The following is a 22,763-nucleotide window of genomic DNA, read 5'->3' on the forward strand; positions in this document are numbered from 1 at the left end:
TCTAGAAGTTTTCTGGTGGCATCTTTAGGATTTTCCATGTATAGTATCATGTCATCTGCAAGCAGTGACATTTTTACTTCTTTTCCAGTTTGGATTCCTTCTATTTATTTTTCTTCTCTGATTTCCATGGCTAGGACTTCCAAAACTATGATGAATAATAATGGTGAGAGTGGACATCCTTGTCTTGTTCTTGGTCTTAGAGGAAATGCTTTCAGCTTTTCACCATTGAGAATGATGTTTGCTATGGGTTTGTCACATATGGCCTTTATTATGTTGAGATAGGTTCCCTCTATGCTCACTTTCTGGAGAGTTTTTATCATAAATCGTTGTTGAATTTTGTCAAAAGCTTTTTCTGAATCTATTGAGATGATCATATGGGTTTTATTCATCAGTTTGTTAATATGGTGTATCACATTGATTGTTTTGCATATATTGAAGAATCCTTGCATCTCTGGGATAAATCCCACTTGATCAGGATGTATGATTCTTTTAATGTGTTGTTGGATTCTGTTTGCTTGTATTTTTTTGAGGATTTTTGCATCTATGTTCATCAGTGATACTGGCCTGTAATTTTCTTTTTTTGTGATATCTTTGTCTGGTTTTGGTATCAGGGTAATATTGGCCTGATAGAATGAGCTGGGGAATGTTCCTTCCTCTGCAATTTTTGGAAGAGTTTGGGAAGGATAAGTGTTTCTTCTCTAAATGTTTGATAGAATTCACCTGTGAAGCCATCTGGTCCTGGACTTTGGTTTGTTGGAATATTTTTAATCACAGTTTCAATTTCATTACTTGTGATTGGTCTGTTCATACTTCCTATTTCTTCCTGGTTCAGTCTTGGAAGGTTTTACCTTTCTAAGAATTTGTCCATTTCTTTCAGGTTGTCCATTTTATAGACATATAGTTGCTTGTAGTAGTATGTTATGATCCTTTGTATTTCTGTGGTGCCAGTAACTTCTCCCTTTTTATTTCCAATTTTATTGATTTAAATTATCTCCCTTTTTTCTTGGTGAGTCTGGATAAAATTTTATCAATTTTGTTTATATTCTCAAAGAACTAGCTTTTAGTTTCATTGATCTTTGCTATTTTCTTTCTCTCTATTTCATTTATTTCTGCTCTGATCTTTATGATTTCTTTCCTTCTAAGTTTGAGTTTCGTTTGTTCTTCTTTCTCTAATTGCTTTAGGTGTAAGATCAGATTGTTTATTTGCGATTTTTCTCGTTTCTTGAAGTAGGGTTGTATTGCTATTAACTTCCCTCTTAGAACTGCTTTTGTTGCATCACATAGGTTTTGGGTCATCATGTTTCCATTGTCATTTGTTTCCAGGTATTTTTTGATTTCCTCTTTGATTTCTTCAGTGATCCATTGGTTATTTAGTAGCATATTGTTTAGCCTCCATGTGTTTGTGGTTTTTAAAGATTTTTTTCTGTAATTGATTTTTAATCTCATATCATTGTGGTTGGAAAAGATGTTTGGTACAATTTCAATTTTCTTAAATTTACCAAGGCTTCATTTGTGACCCAAGGTGTGGTCTATCCTGCAGAATGTTCCACATGCACTTGAGAAGAAAGTGTATTCTGCTGCTTTTGGATGAAATGTCCTATAAATATCAATTAAGTCTATCTGGTCTAATGTGTCGTTTAAGGCATGTGTTTCCTGATTAATTTTCTGTCTGCATAATCTGTCCATTGGTGTAAGTAGGGTGTTAAAGCCCCCCACTATTATTGTGTTACTGTTGATTTCCCTTTTTATGGTTGTTAGTATTTGCTTTATATATTGATATTCTGCTATGTTGGGTGCATAAATATATACAAATATTATATCTTCTCCTTGGATTGATCCCTTGATCATTATGTAGTGTCCTTCCTTGTCTCTTGCAACAGCCTCTTTTTAAAGTCTATTTTGTCTGATATGGGTATTGATACCCCAGCTTTCTTTTGGTTTCCATTTGCCTGGAATATTTTTTCCATCCCCTCACTTTCAGTCTATATATGTCACTAGGTCTGATGTGGGTCTCTTGTAGATAGCATACATATAACTCTTGTTTTTGTATCCATTCAGCCAGTCTATGTCTCTTGGTTGGAGCATTTAATTTATTTACATTTGAGGTAATTATCAATATGTATGTTCCTATTGCCATTTTCCTAATTGTTTTGGGTTTGTTTTTGTAGGCCTTTTTTCTTCCTTACCTCTTTTGTTCTGTTCTCTTGTCTTTCTTGCCTAGAGAGGTTCCTTTAGCAATTGTTGTATAGTGCTTTGGTGGTGCTGAATCCTCTTAGCTTTTGCTTGTCTGTAATGCTTTTGATTTCTCCATCGAATGTGAATGAGAACCTTGCTTGTTAGAGTATTCTTGGTTGTAAGTTTTTTAAACAAATGCCATAAAGAAAGAAAAAGAAAGACATCATAAATTATAAAGGGATCAATACAAGAAGACAATATTACACTTGTTAAATTTATGCACCCTATATTGGAGCACCTAAATATATAAAATAAATACTAAGGGACATAAAGGGAGAAAGGGATAGTAATACAACCATAGTAGGGGCCTTTAATAACCACTGACATCAATGGAAATATCATTTAGACAGAAAATTCAATAAGGCACCAGAGGTCCTAAATGACACAGTAGACCAGTTGAACTTAATTTATATCTACAAGACACAATATCCAAAAAACAAAACAAAGCAAAACATCAAAATACACATTCTTTTCAAGTGTGCATGGAATGTTCTCTAAGGTAGACCATATACTAGGTAACAAAACAAGCCTCATAAATTTAAGAGGATGGAGATAATTTCAAGCATCTTTATGAAAACAGCAGTGTGAATCTAGAAATTAAACACAGAAAGAAAAACAGAAACAGAACAAACATGAGGAAAATGAACATGCTACTAAAATAACCAATGGGTCAAATATGAAATCAAGAAGAAATCAGAAAATACCTAAAGACAAACAAAAATGAAAACACAACCTTACAAAATTTATGGGATGCAGCAGAAGCAGTTCTAAGAGGCAAGTTCATAGCAATACAGGACCTCCTCAAGAAACAGGAATAATCAAATAAACAACCTAACTTACCACCTAAAAGAATTTCAAAAAAGAAGAACAAACAAAACCAATGGTCAGCAGAAGGAACGAAATAATGAAGACTGGAGGGTAAATAAATAAAATAGATTTTTTTAAATAACAGAAAAGGTCAATAAAACCAAGAGCTGTTTTGGGGGTTTTTTGTTTTTTGTTTTTTAAGATAAACAAAATCAACAAATTCTAGACAGGCTCACCAAGAAGAAAAGAAAGAGGACCCAAATACATAAAATAAGGAATAAAAGAGGAGAAATATCTGATAACACAGACATAAAAAACATTATAAGAGAATACTATGAAAAGTTATGTACCAAAAAGGTGGACAACCTGGAGGAAATGAACAAGTTTCTAGAAACATACAGCTTGCCAAGAGTGATTCAAAAAGAAACAGACAATATGAATAGACTAATCACTAAAAGTAGAATAGAATTTGTAATTTTAAAAACTCCCTTCAAACAAAAGTCGGGGAACAGAGGACTTCACTGGGGAATTCTATCAAACATACAAAGAAGAGATTATACCTATCCCTCTAAAACAATTCCAAAAAAATTTAAGAGGATGGAACACTCCCAAATTCATTCTATGAAGCCACCATCACCCTGATACCAAAACCAGACACTACAAAAAAGAAAAAGAAAATTACAGGCCAATGTCTTTGATGAATATTCAGGCAAAAATCCTTAACAAAATACTAGCAAACCAAATACAACAGTGCCTAAAAAGGATCATGCACCATAATCATTCCAGATGATTCAACATTTGCAAATCAATCAGTGTGATACCCCATATTAACAAAAGGAAAGACAAAAAACACATGATCATCTCAATAGAGGCAGAGAAAGCATGTGACAAAATTCAACATCCATTCATGATAAAAACTCACAAAAGTGGGTATAGGGAGAATGTTTCTCAACATATTAAAAACCATTTATAACAAACTCACAGCCAATGCAATACTCAATGGTGAAAAGCGGAAAGCCTTCAAGCTAAATTCAGGAATAAGACAAGGACGCTGACTCTCACCAATTCTATTCAACATAGTTTTGGAATTTCTAGCCACCACAATCGGACAAGAAAAGGAAATAAAAAGTATCTAACTTGGAAAAGAAGAGGTAAAACTGTCACTATTTGCAGATGAAATGATCATCTATATAGAGAGAGAACCCTATAGTCTCCACACAAAATCTATTAGAACTAACAAAAGAATTAAGAAAGTTAGCAGGAGACAAGATTAATATACAGAAATCTGTTGCATTTCTTTACACTAACAATAAAGAATACCATTTAAAGTCACATCAAAAATCTTTAAGAATAATCTAAACCTAGGAGGTGAAAACTATAAAACATTCATAAAGGAAATTGAAGAGGATTCAAAGAAATGGAAATATAACCCATGCTCTTAGATTAGAAGAATTAATATTTTTAAAATGGCCATACTACCCAAAGCAATCTACAAATTTAATGCAATCTTTCTCAAAGTACCCATGTGACATTTTTCACAGAGCTAGAGAAAATAATCCTAAAATTTGTATGGAACTACAGAAAAACAGAATTGGCACAGTAATCCTGAGGAAAATGAATAGAGCTGGAGGTATAGCCCTTCCAGAATTCAGACTATACTAAAAAGCTACAGGAATCCAAACATTGTGGTATTGGCACAAAAACAGACATATAGCTCAGTGGAACAGAATAGAGAGCCCAGCAATAAACCCACACACCTATGGTCAATTAATCTATGACAAAGGAGGCAAGAACATACAATGGAGAAAAGACAGTCTCTTCAACAAGTGGTGCTGGGAAAGTTGGACAGTTTAATATAAATCAATGAAATTAGAACACTGCCTAACACCATATACAAAAATAAACTCAAAATGGTTTAAAGACCTAAATATAAGACATGACACCATACAACTCCTAGAGGAGAACATAGGGAAAACATTCTTGGACATAAATCATAGGAACATTTTCTTACATCAGTCTCCCAATGCAAAAGGGAAAAAAGCAAAAATAAGTTGTACCTAATAAAACTTAAACTCTTTTGCACAGCAATGAAAATCATAAAGAAAATGAAAAGACAACCTATGGAATTGAAGAAAATATTTGCAAATAATGCAACCAACAATGGATTAATTTCCAAAATACACAAACAGTTCATATAACTCAATATTAAAAGAACAAACAACTCAATCAAGAAATGGGCAGAAGACTTAAACAGACATTTCTCCAAAGAAGACATACAGTTGGACATCAGGGACATGAAAAGATGCTCAACATTGCTAATTATTAGAGAAATGCAAATCAAAACCACAATGAGGTATCATCTCACACTAGTCAAAATGGCTATCATCAAAATCTACAAATAGTAAATGTTGGAGAGGGTGTGGAGAAAAGGGAACCCTCTTATATTGTTCGTGGGAATGTAAATTGGTGCAGCCACTGTTGAAAACAGTATGGAGATTCCTTTAAAAACTAAAAGTAAAGCTACTATATGATCCAGCAATCCCATTCCTGATTATATATACAGAAAAGATAAAAACTCTAATTTGAAAAGATACGTGCACCCCATGTTCATAGCAGCACTATTTAAAACAGCCAAGACACAGAAAAAAAAAAACAGTTACCCATCAACAGAGGATTGGTTTGAGAAGATGTGGTATATATATAATGGAATATTATTCAGCCATAAAAAAGAATGAAATATTGCCATTTACAGCAACATGGATGGACCTAGAGAATATTATACTTAGTGAAGTAAGTCAGACAAAGACAAATATATGATATCACTTACATGTGGAATCTAAAAAGCAATACAAAGGAATCTCTATACAAAATAGAAACAGACTCATAGACATAGAAAACAAACTTATGGTTACCAAAGGGGAAAGGATTACGGGAGGGATAATTTAGATTTATGGGATTAACAGATACAAACTATTATACTTAAAATAGATAAGAAACAAGGATATACTGCATAACATAGGGAGTTATATTCAGTATCTTGTAATAACTTGTAACGGAAAATAATCTGGTAAGAAATATACATGTATAAATATAACTTCAAATATATATTTATTTATATTTACAATGTTGTATTAGTTTCAGGTATACAGTGAAATGATTTAGTTCATTTTGCTCTACACCTAAAACTAACACAACATTGTAAATCAATTATACTTCAATAAAAGAAGCTTCCCCCTATGTTTACTTCTGTAATTTTATGGTTTCTGGTTTTACATTTTAGATGTTAATCCATTTTGAGCTTATTTTTGTATATGATATGAGATAAGGGTCCAATTTCATTCTTCTGTATGTGGATATCCAGTTTTTCCAACACCATTCATCAACGACATTATTCTCTCATTGTTTGTTATAGACACGTTGTTGAAGATCAATTGACTATAGATGCATGTATTTCTATCTGAGCTCTCTATTCCATTGGTCTATATCTCTATTTTCATGTCAGTACTTTACTATTTTGATTACTGTAGCTTTGTAATATATTTTGAAATCAGGACTTGGAATGCCTCCAACCTTATTATTTTTTATCAAAATTGCTTTGACTATTCAGGGTCCTTTGCAGTTCCACATGAACTTTAGAATTCTTTTTTCTATTACTGTAAAGAACACCATTGGGGTTTTGATAGGAGTCACATTGAATCTGTAGGTCATTTTGAGTTATGGATATCTTAACAATTTTAATTTTACCAATCCACGAACATGCGATATCTTTCCAGATGGAAAGATGTCTGTACCTTCTTTAATTTCCTTCATTGGTGTTGTATAATTTTCTGTGTACAAGTCTCTAACCTCATTGGTTAAATTTATTCCTAACTGTGTTATTCTTTTTGTAGCTATTTTGAATTGTATTGTTTCCTTCATTTCTGTTTCAGATACTTTGTTGTTTGTGTTTAGAAACATGAGTGATTTTTCTCTTTTGATTTTGTATATTGCAAGTTTACTGAATTCTTTAATTAATTCTAAATCCTTTAATTAGGTCAGTTTTTGTTTGTTTAAAATTTGGTGTTGAAGTAAGTTCAGAAAGAGAAAAACAAATACTGTATGTTAACACATATATATGGAATCTAAGAAAAAAAAAAGTCGTGAAGAACCTAGGGGTAAGACGGGAATAAAGACACAGACCTACTAGAGAATGGACTTGAGGATATGGGGAGGGGGAAGGGTAAGCTGTGACAAAGTGAGAGAGTGGCATGGACATATATACACTACCAAACATAAAATAGATAGCTAGTGGGAAGCAACCACATAACACAGGGAGATCAGCTCAGTGGTTTTTGACCACCTAGAGGGGTGGGATAGGGAGGGTGGGAGGGAGGGAGATGCAAGAGGGAAGAGATATGGGAACATATGTATATGTATAACTGATTCACTTTGTTATAAAGCAGAAACTAACACACCATTGTAAAGGAATTATACTCCAATAAAGATGTTAAAAAAATTGGTGTTGTTTATATATATGATCATATCATCTGCAAATGAAGATAACTTTTTTCTTCCTTTCTGTTTTGGGTGCCTTTCTTTTACTGAAGTGTAGTTGATTTACAATGTTGCATTAATTTCTGTTGTAGAGCAAAGTGATTCAGTTATACATACGTATACATTACATTCTTTTTTATATTCTTTTCCATTATGGTTTATCACAGGATATTTAATATAGTTCCCTGTGCTATACAGTAGGACCTTGTTTATCTACTCTATATATAATAGTTTGCATCTGCTAACACTAAACTCCCAATCCATCCCTCTCCGAAACTCCCTCCCCTTTGGCCATTAGTCTGATCTCTATGTCTGTGAATCTATTTTTGTTTCACAGATGGGTTCATTTGTGTCACATTTTAGATTCCACATATAAATGATATCATATGGTATTTGTCTTTCTCTTGCTTACTTCACTTAGTATGATAATCTACAGGTCCATCCATGTTGCTGTAAATGGCATTATTTCATTCTTTTTTATGGCTGAGTAATATTCCATTGTATATATGTACCACATCTTCTTTATCCATTCATCTGGCTATGGACATTTAGGTTGTTTCCATGTCTTGGCTATCATGAATAGTGCTGCTATGAACATAGGGATTGCATGTATCTTTTTGAATTTTAGTTTTGTCCAGATATATGCCAAGGAATGAGATTGCAGGATCATATGGCAACTTTCCTTTAAGTTTTTTAAGGAAACTCCATACTGTTTTCCATAGTGGCTGTACCAACTTACATTCCCACCAATAGTGTAGGAGGATTCCCTTTTCTCCACATCCTCTCCAACATTTGTTGTTTGTAGACTTTTTAATGATGGCCATTCTGACCAGTGTGAGGTAGTACCTCATTGTAGTTTTGATTTGCATTTCTCTAATAATTAGTGATGTTGAGCATCTTGGGTGACTTTTATTTCCTTTTCTTGTATAATGCTATGGCTACGAGTTCCAGTACTATGAAGAAAAGAAAGGGGAAGAGTCAGCTTCCTTACCTTGTGCTGGATCTTAGGACAAAAGCTTTTAGTTTTTTGCTATTGATTGTGATGTTAGTTGTTGTCGTGTATGTCTTGTGTTGAAGTAAGTTCTTATATACCTACTTTGTTGAGCATTTTAATTATGAATGGATACTGAACTTTTTCAAGTGCTTTTACTCCATCTATTAAGATGATCATGCAGATTTTTTCTTAAATTTGTTAATGTGTTTTATCACGTTCATTGATTTAAGTATATCGAACCATCCTTGCATCATCCCAGGGATAAGTCCAACTTGATCATGGTGTATAATCTTTTTTTCTTTTTTTTTTTTTTTGTGGTACGTGGGCCTCTCACTGTCGTGGCCTCTCCCGTTGCGAAGCACAGGCTCCGGATGCGCAGGCTCAGCGGCCATGGCTCACGGGCCCAGCCGCTCCGCGGCATGTGTGATCTTCCCGGACCGGGGCACGAACCCGTGTCCCCTGCATTGGCAGGCAGACTCTCAACCACTGCGCCACCAGGAAAGCCCCCTATAATCTTTTTAATGTGCAGTTGAATTCAGTTTGCTAGGATTTTATTGAGGATTTTTGCATGTATATTCATCAAGGATATTGGCCTATAGTTTTCTTATCTTGTGCTTTGTTTAGTTTTGATATCAGGGTGATGCTGTTCTCATGGAATGAGTTTGGAAGTGTTCCTTCCTCTCCCATTTTTTGGAAGATTTAAGGAGAATTAGTATAATTTCTTTGGATGTAGAATTCACTTGTGAAGACCTCTGGTCCTGGGGTTTTCTTTGTTTAGAGATTTTTGATTACTGATTCAATTTCCTTTTTTTTTATTGATCTATTCAAGCTTACTATGCTTTAATTCAGTTTTTGTAGGTTATGTTTCTAGGAATTTATCCATTTCTTATAAGTTGTCTAGTTTTTGGCATATAACTGTTTATAATTGTCCCTTATAATCCTTTTTATTTTTGTGGCATCCATTGTAATGTCTCTTCTCTTATTTCTGATTTTATTTACTTCAATCTTCTGTGACATTTATTATTGATTCCTTCATCAAATCAATAAATGATTTGAGTACCAGTATGTGCCAGACAATAGATTACACCAGTAGCCTTGTATTCATTGTAATCCATCTTGCATATCATGGCTAGATCATTTCAACATTCAGATTTGATCAAGTCACTCTCAAGTTCAAAAGGTGTTTAGTGTTGCACACTCCCCCCACCCCCCAACCACTGCCTTCTGGCAGTGGTGTACCAAGAGGGACAGGGCAGTGGGAGATGTCATAGCCAGAAGGAGTATCTTATCATTGACTTACAACTGGAACATGATGATAACAAAGAGCAAAATTTTAGTTTATTTTGTTTTAAAATTCTTTATAGTCAATGCATCCCCCTTATTGCCTATATCTGAGGCAGACTACTCTCACTGCCCCCTCTTTGGTATGTCACTACATTTCATGCTAAAATCCAAATTCTTTAGTCTGGCCTTTGTAATAGGGACCATCTCATGGAAATTCTGTAAAGATTTTTACAGAATTCAGGATGGCTGATCCCATGCCCCATGCATCATTTATGGTGCTTCCTACTGGCCCATGCCCCCAACTGACTGGGTTGCTTTTCACCTACTGTTCTACCCATCTAAACCTACCCATGTTTCAAGCTTAATGCCTTCACACTAGCGCACAGATTATTAAGCCTTGGAACTTATATCATACTTTGTCACATAGCTAATATGTACATTTTTTTTTTTGCGGTACGCGGGCTTCTCACTGTTGTGGCCTCTCCCGTTGCAGAGCACAGGCTCGGGACGCGCAGGCTCAGCGGCCATGGCTCACGGGCCCAGCCGCTCCGCGGCATGTGGGATCCTCCCGGACCGGGGCACGAACCCGCGTCCCCTGCATCGGCAGGCAGACTCTCAACCACTGTGCCACCAGGGAAGCCCCTAATATGTACATTTTATATTATTATTTTCCCTTTGTATGTTTTGTTCTTCAATATCGATGATGTATTGATGAAGGTCATGAGTTGAGTTGTGCCACATGAAGTGCATTAGCACAAACAGGAGCCTGTTCAATGATAATAAAAGGTAACAGCTTTTGCAATAGGAAAAATTGGTCTCCTTGCTGAATTGTGTAATCTGTGTATTCTAGCAATGAGCTCTTATCACCACAGGGTGTCACTGCTTTACAAGTCAAATTTTCTTCATTTGATTGTAGAGAAGATAGAAGTAGGAGAAATTCTTGAGAGATTGCAACAAAATATATAGCAGTGTTTGGAGGTGTGGAGATGGAATGGAATTATATAGACCAAACTGAAAAATCCCATTTACACACTAAACACCATCTACAGTCTCATTCTCCTTTCCACTGGTAATTTGCTGTGTAGTCTTCCAGATCTTTTCTCTTTGTTTGGGGGTTGTGTGTGTGTGAGAGAGGGAGAGAGAGAGAAACAGAGAGACAGACACAGAGACACAGAGGTAGAGAAGTTTAGAGAACATAAATGGGATCCTACTCTGTGTGTGTGTATGTGTGTGGTGCATAGCCATTCAGTAGCTTTTTCTTTTCATTTTATAACATTTCATTGGCCATCTTTTGGTCTCACTACATCCAACTCTATCTCATTCTTCTTAGCAGCTAATGCAGCAATTTCTGTATATTGAAGTGATCAGTAATTGGCATATTTAATCCTCAAAATAGTTGCCTTGGTATTGTCCACAACTGTGAGTCAGAGTGAATTCCATTCTGTTGCCCATTGTTTGAAAGCTGTACAGTTAATTAGTAAGCACTTAGGAGGATTGATAAGTGTTGAGCAGTAAGTTGAAAAACAGCATATGCAAACCAGATTGCCACCAGAATTTAGAACAACATAAAATAAAATGCTCTGGAGTATTTATAAGGAGAAGAGGAGAAAGAGCCAAAGTAAGAAAGACCATTAAAATACCAATACATTTTGTACAGGTTGGCTAAAACGTTCATTCGAGTTTTTCCATAAGATGTTACAGAAAAACCCAAATGAACTTTTTGGCCAACCCAATACCTACATTATCTCTTATTTATGATTATAAGATTATACATGCTCATCGTAGAAGATGGGAAGTAGAAAAGCACATTAAAAAGAAAACAATCGTTACCCTAACCCCATAATCTTAACTTAACCATAGTTAATATTTATTTTTTGCTCATACCGTCTTACCTTTTTACGTTTAAATTTTTATTATAAGATACAGCTACATGATTTTTAAAACATTCCAACAATACAGGAAGGTGAAAAGTAAAAATCCTCTTCTCACCTGATTCTCCTCTTCTCTTCTCATTCTCATCCTCACTTTTCAGATATTCACTCACTGTTAATAATTTCTCTCATAATTTATATTTAAGTGTGTTGATATTGCCTTTATTCTGAGTATATAAATATGTGTTATGTGACATATACACCATTATGGGGTTATACTGTGTTAATGTTTTTTATATGACTTTTTTTTTCATATAGTTTTCTACCCAAAGCATACATATTCCATATATAACCCAGGTGCAACCTGGGGGTACTGAGCAAGCATGTAACTATTTCAAAAAGTTTGACTTGACACTTCTCCTCACCCCACTCCATGCCACTGAGTTTCTGATCTTTCACAGAAAAAGGCCTGTAGTCTTAACTGAAGACCCATTCCAGTGAACCACACATTCTTCCTGTGTGTATGGCTCTATTTTAGACTATTATTTTTGGGGAGCTATTAGAGGAGAAAATACGGTTACTACCGTGTGGTATAGTGGAAAATGTCAAAGATTTGGGTTTTGATCCCAGTTTTATCATTTATTGGCTGTGTTTAAAGGATAAAATGTTTCATACAACCTTGTGAGATATTTTTATCCCTCTTTAGAGATGAAAAAACAGAGATCCAGCCAGGGAGAAGTGACTTATTTAAGGTCACACAACTACTATGTACTAGAGCCAGGATTCGAGCAAAGGCCTGTTTGAGGCACAGCCTATGTGTTTTCCATTCAACCATCGTGGCTTCTCTTTGGGACTTCAGTAAAGGTGAAAGAGAACATGTCTTTAAAGTGATTGCTTAATTTTTTGACTTTATAAAAGGTTATGTACTCTGTTATCTTTTCGGGATCCAAACGTCTCTTATCTGACTCCCTTTGTTTTGTCATATTCCCTTTTTTAGGAGAGAAGCCTTATAAATGCACCTGGGATGGCTGCTCCTGGAAATTTGCTCGCTCAGATGAGCTAACCCGCCATTTCCGCAAGCACACAGGCATCAAGCCTTTCCGGTGCACAGACTGCAATCGTAGCTTTTCTCGCTCTGACCACCTGTCTCTGCACCGCCGGCGCCATGACACCATGTGAGCGGCACAGACTGCACTAGAAGAGCTGCACTGGTCTCTTTCTTGAGTGTGTGTGTGTGTGTGTGTGTGTGTGTGTGTGTGTGTGTGTGCGCGCGCGCAATGGAATCATGACCATCTTTTCCTCTTTGACTCAGCTTGCCTCTGGGATGGGATTGGAACAGTTCACTGAGCCAGGCTGACGAAACTGGAGGAAAATATAGCTGATCTTCCATAGGGACTCTTTATATTCCACGTTCATTTCTCCACTGACTAGTCCCCAGTTTTTTCAACCTCCGCATGGGTTGAATTCCAGTGCGGCACCCATGGTTGCCCCCCTCCCGTCCCTGTTATGAGATAGGACATTTTTCCTACAATAAGAAAACAGGAATCAAATTCAAGGCTGTGAACAAACATACGCTGCTTTTTGTTCTTATTTTCCTCTTGTTTTATAGAATTCTTATCATATTTCTGAATCAGTACATCAAAGTGGTTGGTAGTGTCCTAAATTGACTTTTTTCAAGTTCCTAGACAGAAGAGGGCATAACATTGTAGTTGGCTGGTAAGATTTACAGGGATTTGGGTCCTGAGTATAGGGCACATTCTCAGTGAATAAGCTGAGTCCCATACCAAGCTCCAAGGTTTTGTAAAGCCAATCCTATTTGTTCTTACAGTTTGGTTTTCAGACAGTGCTGGTGCTTCTTGCTTCTTTAGTCCATCAAAGGGAATGAAAGGATCTTTTTGTTCTTCTCCTTTTCCTCCTCTTCTTCCTCCTCCTCCTTCAGGATTAAAGATTTTGCTGCACAATTACATTCTTTGTTTTGTTAAATTTGAACAAAAATTCAAAGCACACATCGACGTGCCAGTAGCGTAAAAAGTGTTCCAGGAGAGTAAGTTGGGCAGTGACAGGAACAAGTAGACCCAGGATGATCCTGAAAACAAATAGAGGAGGACTTTTTATGGATAGGATATCAAAAGTGCTATAATCACAAGTCTCATTCAAATGGCAATCTGTTGAGACAATGTCTTGAGGGGCTACACTGTACTGTTTATTCTTCTGTTTACATAAAGCAACTGTTATGTGCATATTGCATGATAAGAAATGACACACTGGGGCCATGTTATACAGAGATGAGGGGTTGGAAGAAAAAAATGTGTTAAGTACATGGCATTATTAGCATGCATTCCTATGTTTCAAATGGAACTATAAGAGGCATTTAGTGAAAACTGACAAACAGAAAGCAATTTGATGTTCTGCAACTGCTATGAACGTCTAAGCCATTTATTTTAGCCATTATAGCATGTTGCATAATATACACACTTGTTTACCCAATCAATGTTTTATAATAGTCTCTGGGACATAAAACCCTCTGTTCCAGGCCCTGGACCTCAGATCTACCTCCACCTGGCATATTTCCTCTCCTGGGGTCAGGGAGGGGAGGTTTGCATCACTTAATTGTGGACACAGCCTCTCTCCTGGAAAAGGTTGTCTTCATACGGTACCCCTTTTCCTTGGCAGATATTCAACCAGTCTCTCTTGAATACTTCAGGTCATTACTTCCCAAGGCCACCTAGTCTGACTAAATCATAGAATTCTAGCACCAAGAAGGGATCCTATTAGCTATCTAGTCCTACCCATCATTAATATTTTACAGATGAGACAAATACGGGTCAGATTCCTTCCCCAGATGTTTCCTTGAGGCCTTACAGACCTGGACACCCATTCTCCCAGAGATCACATTATTAAACCAAATTAAAGAAAATTTTACATGATTGGTTGCAGTATTTGCCCAAGTTTATATGTTAGGCTTCAGAAAAATTTAGACCACTCACAAAATCATTTACAGTTGACTAAATTGTAAGTAAAATGTGCTTGTGGTCGTTGATATATAACATTAGGAACACAGTTTTTCTATTCTAACACTTTCTATAATATCTCAGGTTTGCTTTACCTCATTTCAAGTTACAGTGTCTTTTCAGACCATAAACCCTCATAAATTTAAGGACTACCTGTATTTTTCCAAATGATATGTAGATTTTTACTATTTTAGCCTTGTTATTTTGATATGTTTTACCCTGACTTTAAGTGTGCAAGTTCCACACTGTAGACTAATTGTTAAAGCACTAGGAAATATCTAGGGCCAATCTGTTAAAGGGGACTTCTATGCAGGTGTAAGACAGGTTGTTAAAGGTGAATTGCCATCATACATAAGTTAAGCTTATAATTGAGTAGTTGATATGGTATTTCACAGTAGAGTCTAAGGGCTTACCCATTTTCTCCAGAGTTTGGATTTTAGACTCCTTTTCCAGGGTTCATAACTGACCTGTGTCCATCAGGATCTTTTGCATTGGAGCATATGATCTATTTATAAATAAAGACTATAAAACATAGTGTTGTACTAACTAGGATAATCAAATTAGAATTCCAAATATTGATATCTCTAAGCCTTTATTCAAAATTTTTCCTGCAAAGTAATGAGGGACTTTGTTAATGCTTTATTAATTGTCTATGGTCAGGAAACAATTCTAACCCTATTTTCATTGCCCTCTTCCCTCCAAATAATGATAAAATCTTTACAAATTATTTCCATATTCTTTAAGAAATATATCAACATTCATTAAGAGTATTTCATGGAGCACAGGTACTCGAATACAGTATAATACTGTACCACACCAAAAGCACATAGAACTTTGCTAAATAGACAGTGAGATGGAAAATAATTGTCTCTCTTAGGTAGCATTTGGAATTAATTGAATTTGCTGTGCTCACACCAGCTAACCACCATTATGTGGACAGTTGCCTAGGGCATGGAAAATGGCCTTGATCGATAGGGTTGAATAATATCTTGGAATTTATTGCAGTGGAATTCCTCCAGTTGTAGATGATTGGCAATTGAACATTACTATTGATAATTATGATTGGAAAATTCAGGAAAAACTATGAAGAATATGAACTGCTGAGTACATTAGGTGGAGTGCATTATAGGCAAGACAGAAAGGTTTGTGAGAATAAATTCTTAAATTCTTTTTAAATAAAGTTTTTATTTTAAGACGGTTTTAGATTTACAGAAAAATTCTGAAGATAGTACAGAGTTTCCCTATATCTCAAACCCAGTTTTCCCTATTACTAACATCTTTCATTAGATGTACATTTGTTGCAATTAATGAAGTACTGATACATTATTATTAATTAAAGTCCAAACTTTATTCAGATTTTCTTAGTTTTTACCTAATATCCTTTTTCTTTTCCAGCATCCTGTTCAGGATACCACATCACATTTAGTAGTCATATATCCTTAGGCTTCTCTTGGTTGTGACAGTTTCTCAGACTTTCCTTGTTTCCTATGACCTTGGTAGTTTCAAGGGGTCCCTCAATTAATATCTGTCTGATGTTTTTCTCATGATTAAACTGAGCTTATGGGTTTGGGGGAGGAAGACCACAGAGGTGAACTGCCATTTTCATCACATCATATTAACATGACTTATACCCTTGATGTTAATCTTGATCACCTGGCTGAGATAGTGTTTGTCAGGTTTCTCCTCTGTATTCCACCCCACCTTCCATAAGGTGGAAGGAAATCACTTCCATAAGGTGGAAGGAAACCCTTTGGAAGGAAATCACTATGTGCAGCCCACACTTAAGGAGTGGTTAGCTATGCACTACATGCCTGAGGGTGAGTATCTACATAAATTATTTGGAATTCTGCGTGGTAGAGTTGTCTTTTCTCCCTCATTTATTTATTTATGCAATCATTTTCTTGTATCAGTATGGACTCATGGATATTTATTTAGTACTTTGGGTTATAGTCCAATGCAACTTATTTTGTTACTCAAATTGTTCCAGCGTTGGTCATTGGGCACACTTTTGGGTTGATTTCCATGTTCTTTTGACAGACCCCCATCTTTTTTTTAGCACACCTTTATTTTCCAGCACTACAAGATGCTGCAAGCTCATCCTGTATATGTTTTTTTGCCGAATCCTGTAATCAACCATTTCTTTAAGGAGTCCTGGTTTCTTTTAATGGAGAATTGTATTAGAAATGAAGATCTGGGCATTAGGTATGCTTGTTGCTACTTGTATTTTCGCTTCTAAGTCATCTCAGCTAACAGAGCAAGGAAATATATGTGTGTGCACTAACCCATGTATATCTATACATACATATCTACAAATATTTCTGTATGTAGTCATCCATATCTTTATTAAGCTAAACATGAGTTCATACTGATGTCTCCTACTCCAATCCCTTACCACATGGATCATCTTATCCTAGCCTTTTGCCTTTGTTCACTCTAACCTTCCACTCCAACAGTGAGAAACCTGGCTCCCACACGTTGCCATCTACTTACTTACTTGTTCAGTTCCAGAGTACCTGTATAGTGGTATCTGAATTGTTAGCCTGTACACCTGTGGGAACACTTAGAACACAGTGCTTATGTACATGATAGTAACAGTTTTAGAACTCTAACAGCTCTTTGAAACAAAGTGATCTGCAAAATTCAGGAGTCGATGACCTGAGTTCCAGGAACTTGGGGTGTATCCTACCCTCAAAAGGTTTTCCGAAGAGCAAAACCATTGGGAATTGATCTAATCTTTAATAAGCCAAGGGAAATTATTGATCCTCCCTAGTGTGTTAATAGCTATATAGAAATAGGTATACTGAAGAAAGTAGGTGTGCCCAATTTAAAGAAACACTTAGCACTGTCTTTTCTCACTGGTAAATATGGCTCTCTGACAATAGAGGTGCTACCCTAAGTTACCTCTCTTCCATATTTTCCCATCTCTCACTTTATTGATCTTAGGCAAGTCACATCGCCTCTCTGTGCCTCAGTTAACCCATCTGTAAAATGGGGATCCAAATACCTACCTCACAGGATTGTTGTGAGGATTCTCATTAATGGATGTTGGCAAAAATTACAAGTGATCCTTAAATGAACAACAAAGTATTATGATTACCATTATGATGATAATTATAGTACTCTATATTTACCCTAGAAAAAGGAGAAGATTAGGCTTCCTGGATGATAAAGAGCTAAATTTGAGTAAGTAACAAGGATAATTGAAGAGTGGTCGCTGGAAGCAATATTATCTCTTCCTCTCACTTTCCCTACATTCTCCTCATTGCTAACTATAAGATTCTCATCTGTTTTTATACTCAAAGCATATTAGGGTCTAAAGGAATAAGTAGGCAAAATCCATTGCTGTAAAAGCTGTATTCTTCCCCTTTCCTCACTCTGCCTGGACCACATTACATGTCACCCTGTCAGAAGCACAGAGGCAATCTCCCACAGCCCTTCAAACTTTGGCCAGTCCAGCATCACCAGTTACATTTTGTCTTTCCACACTTATTATATTCTGAACAGTATAGGTAGAAGGGAAGTGGGGTGGGGTGGTTGGGGTGGGAGTGGGACGGAAGAGAATAGAACTTATACTAGTGGCAGGATATTTCTTTGATTCTCAAATACTGGTTTTACCTCCCATTTCTTTTTCTGGTGGTGGGTTGGGGACAGGGGGAGAGACACTATTTTGTTTATTAAGAAACTCTCCTTCCTTTCCAGTAGATGTTTCCCAGGATCAGTATAAGTAGTTGTTTTGGACATTATAACTATGTTGTATGCAGTGCTGTTTTCATTGTATTTCTGAATAAAAAGAGGAAGAGAATCCCTAGTGGTGTCCATCCTTGTTTTTTGACAGGAGGACACAGTGGGAAAACAGTGCCAGAAATTGACTGTTCATTTTTGTGTTGGGGAAAGGAGCCTGCAGTGAAATGATTGATTGTTTTTTGTCATTGTTTGTTTAAAGAAGTTATAGAACAGTATATTAAGCTTTAGTATTTATTACTCATGTCTCTGCCTTGTTATTTCAGTACTTTAGAGCAGCACCCTGTTTTTTCTCTATTTTATACTAGTTCTTGCTCCAGCGACATGGCTGTGAGACTAAGATTGTGAGCAATCTCTCATATTCAAGCCTGTTAGGTCCCTGGAGATACTCAAAAACTGCCTCAGTTAGCATGGTCACTTATAGATTACTACGTTCTCGCTCAATGGGACATTTCCTCTGTGGCATCCAGGCAGGGTGTATGTTTGGGAACTAAACAATCTTGTTACGTTTGATTATTGTACTTTTTATTAATAAAAAAATATTTGAAACTTCAGAATCCATGGCTGTTATCTTGAATTTGTCTTCATTTACATTTCCACAACATTGCATGGCACCAGTAAATCGTTTTCGTTTTCCTTCCCTTAACTGGGTAAAGTTATGGTGAAACTACTTTATACTAGCATGGGGCAAGAAAGGAAGCTGGGCTGTCTTAAACACAATAATTTCTCTAAGTACATGAGGCCCTCCCCATTCTTGGAAATCTATTCAGCATGTCCCTGAATGGGACTGCATGGAGACTGTGCTTCTTTTGCATATTTCTTACAGAGAATCACCCTGTATGATACAGGCTCAGCTGGTAAGGTTTCCCTGCCTATCCCTGTTCCCTTCACCACATTGTTTTTTTCCTGAGAAGGAATTCAAGAGAGTAGGGTATTGGGACAGCTTTAAACTTCAAAGCTACCTCAGTACAAATACCACCCCTGGGTGGGGATCTGGGAAACTGATTCTGCTTTGGGAAACTTCATCTCTCAGAGAGATGCTGGGGAAAAAGGTAAAAGGGAGAAATACTGTGAGAGATTTAGACCAAGAGCTAGAAGAACAGATTGAAGATTAACTTTTCTTAGAGCTGACAGAAAGGGATTATTACTACAAATTATAAAACAAGGAATCTCAAGCTTTATAAGTTTCCCCCAAATTTCTTTTTACTCATTTATTTATTCTGAGAGTCACTGTCATCCCTTTGGGTTAAAAGCATCATCAACTCGATGCTACAAATACATTGACTGAAAAGCTACCAATAATCCAGGCTTTTTGCTGGTTGCTATGGACATGAATAAAACACAGCTGCTCTCAAGAAATTCACTCCTTAAGAAGAGATACCAGCATGAAAAAAAAACACAGTAATCTCTTAAGTCTCATAATAGATATATGTTCCATATTACTGAAAATTAAAACCATTTAAACAGTAAAAGATAACATAAAAAGTTAAGGTAGCCACATATAACACAAGATTTATGTCTAGTACACATAAAAATCATACAAATAATTTAAAAATGCAACATGAATTAAAAATTAACAATTCACAGATGGATTTTATATAGGCAATAAACCTATAAAAAGATGTTTGACCTCACTACTAATCATGGAAATTCAATTTAAAAATAACAAAATAATGTCATTTGCAGCAATATGAATCGACCTAGAGATTGTCATACTGAGTGAAGTAAGTTAGACAGAGAAAAACAAATATGATATTGCTTACATGTGGAATCTAAAGAAAAAATAGGACAAATGAACTTATTTATAAACAGAAATAGAGTCACATATGTAGAAAACAAACATTGTTACCAGAGGGGAAAAGGGGGGAGGGATAAATTGGGAGATTGGGATTGACATATATACACGCTACTATATATAAAATAGATAACTAATAAGGACCTACTGTATAGCACAGGGAACTCTTCTCAATACTCTGTAATGACCTATATGGGGAAATAATCTTAGAAAGGGTGTATATATGTATATGTATAACTGATTCACTTAGCTGTACAGCAGAAACTAATGCAATATTTTAAATAAACTATACTCCAATAAAAATTTAAAAATAAATAATAAAAAGTAAAATGAGAACAATTTTCCACTCATTTGACTGGAAAATATTTACAAGTTTCATAAGAACAAGTGTTGGCAAAATATATGGAAATGGGTAATTATTATACACTACTGGCTGAAGATAAAAAATGGTAGTCATACTGGAGGGAACTTTTTCTTTGTTTATTGTTACCAAAAAGACCAAATACTCTATGTCCCTGAAATTTCACTTTTGAGTGTCTACAGAGAGGTTGGTGCATATACAGTAAAGATGTCTATTTCAGCATTGATTATAATCATTAAAAAATATAAATAACCTAAACATCTATCAAAAGGGGAATGACAGTAAACTATGGTATAAGTTATACTGTGGAACATAATGCAGTAGTCAATGGGAATGGGGTAGATCCATATTAACCTGTATGGAAAGACCTTCAAACAATATTGTTTTGGAAGGATCCAGACCAACCAGATTACTGTGCCTTTGTATTAAGAGAAATGAAGAACCTCAGCTTGAGGGTTTAAAATAAATCTGTAAGAATTCAGGAGGGAAGCATCTTGTAGGGCTGTCAGAGAATATGGTTAAAGGAACAGTGAACCCAAAGGCACTTCTCTTCTGAAATATGTTAAAAAAAATACACAGGAGTTACTTGGGACAATTAATATGTATATTCATATTTGAACACCTACAATTATATTACCCTGATTCATTTATCAGGTTAGCTACAGTCACTGGGCAGAGAGTGAGTGGGGATAGAAGAGAATGGGACCAGGTACATTTTTAGAAGAATGAGTAGGTCAGCAAGGGTTAAGGTGCATATCCTGGTGAAACCACAGCAAGTAACTATTGCATCTTGGACAAGGGATCATAAGAAGCCAGAATAGCTAAGAATGAGAGACCCAGAACACAGGCTTTTTGCACTTTTCAAGAGGTGAGGGGTGAAATGAGAACTGACCTGAAGGTTTGGCTCCTCATGCTGACTATCTGGATCTGTTGCTATAATCTTATTTGTAGATGGGATATTTTCCCTCAACATTTTCTTCAAATTATATTTTCTTTTCCCTTAACCCAGCTATATTCAGATAAAATTGACAAATAATATTGTGTAAGTTTAAGGTATACAATGTGGCGGTTTGATACACATATATTGTGAATTTTTTACCACAATAAGGTTACTTAACATGTCGTTCACCTAACATAATTACCATTTTGTTGTTGTTATAGTGAGAATATTAAAGTTCTACTCTCATAGCAACTCTCAAGTGTACAATACTGTATTGTTAACTATACTCACCATGCTATTTATTAGGTCCCCAGAATCTGTTCATCTTATAACTGAAAGTTTATAATCTTAGACCAACATCTCTGTATTTTGCCCATGACTCAGGCCTTGGAAAACACAATTCTACTCTCTGTTTCTATGTGTTTGATGTTTTTAGATTTCACATATAAGTAAGAATATAGAATATGTGTCTTTGACTTATTTCACTTAACAATATGGCTAAAAGGTCCATCCGCTATTGAAAATGTCAGGATTTCCTTCTTGTTGATAGCTGAATAATACTCAACTATATATATATATGTGAGTGTGTATATGTATGTGTATATATATATATATATATATAACATTTTTATTATCCATTCATCTGTTGAAGGAAACTTAGGTTGTTTCTATGTCTTGGTTATTGTGAATAATGCTGAATTGAATATGGAAAAACACATACCTGTTCAAGAGAGTGAATTCACCTCTTTCAGAAATGGGATTGCTTCTACAGATTCAATGCAATCCCTATCAAATTACCAATGGCATTTTTTAGAGAACTAGAACAAAAAAAAAATCTTAAAATTTGTATGGAGACACAAAAGACCCCGAATAGCCAAAGCAGTCTTGAGGGAAAAAAACGGAGCTGGAGGAATGAGAGTCCCTGATTCAGATTATACTACAAAGCTACAGTAATCAAGACAATATGGTACTGGCAAAAAACAGAAATATAGATCAATGGAACAGGATAGAAAACCCAGAGATAAACCCACACACCTATAGTCAACTAATCTATTACAAAGGAGGCAAGGATATACAATGGAGAAAAGAGAGCCTCTTCAATAAGTGGTGCTGGGAAAACTGGACAGCTACATGTAAAAGAATGAAATTAGAACACTCCCTAACACCATATACAAAAATGAACTCAAAATG

At 35.7% G+C, this 22,763-nt stretch overlaps 1 protein-coding gene across 3 annotated transcripts in view; it reads left to right on the forward strand.

The window, feature by feature from the left end:
* The window catches only part of KLF8 (Kruppel like factor 8), a 65,346-nt gene extending 52,391 nt beyond the window's left edge, over positions 1 to 12,955 (forward strand). For 2 of the 3 annotated variants that reach the window (XM_029240999.1, XM_029241003.1), the window contains exon 5: positions 12,722 to 12,903. In XM_029240999.1, coding sequence (XP_029096832.1) covers positions 12,722 to 12,903 — 182 coding nt within the window. Of the gene's footprint in view, positions 1 to 12,721 lie in introns of all 3 variants that reach the window. The other variant, XM_029241001.1, reaches the window with a different exon arrangement.
* Positions 12,956 to 22,763: the final 9,808 nt, after the last annotated feature.

Source organism: Monodon monoceros, unplaced genomic scaffold (assembly GCF_005190385.1).
Source record: "Monodon monoceros isolate NGI ecotype Baffin Bay Population unplaced genomic scaffold, NGI_Narwhal_1 Super_Scaffold_22, whole genome shotgun sequence".
Classification (NCBI taxonomy): Eukaryota; Metazoa; Chordata; class Mammalia; order Artiodactyla; family Monodontidae; genus Monodon; species Monodon monoceros.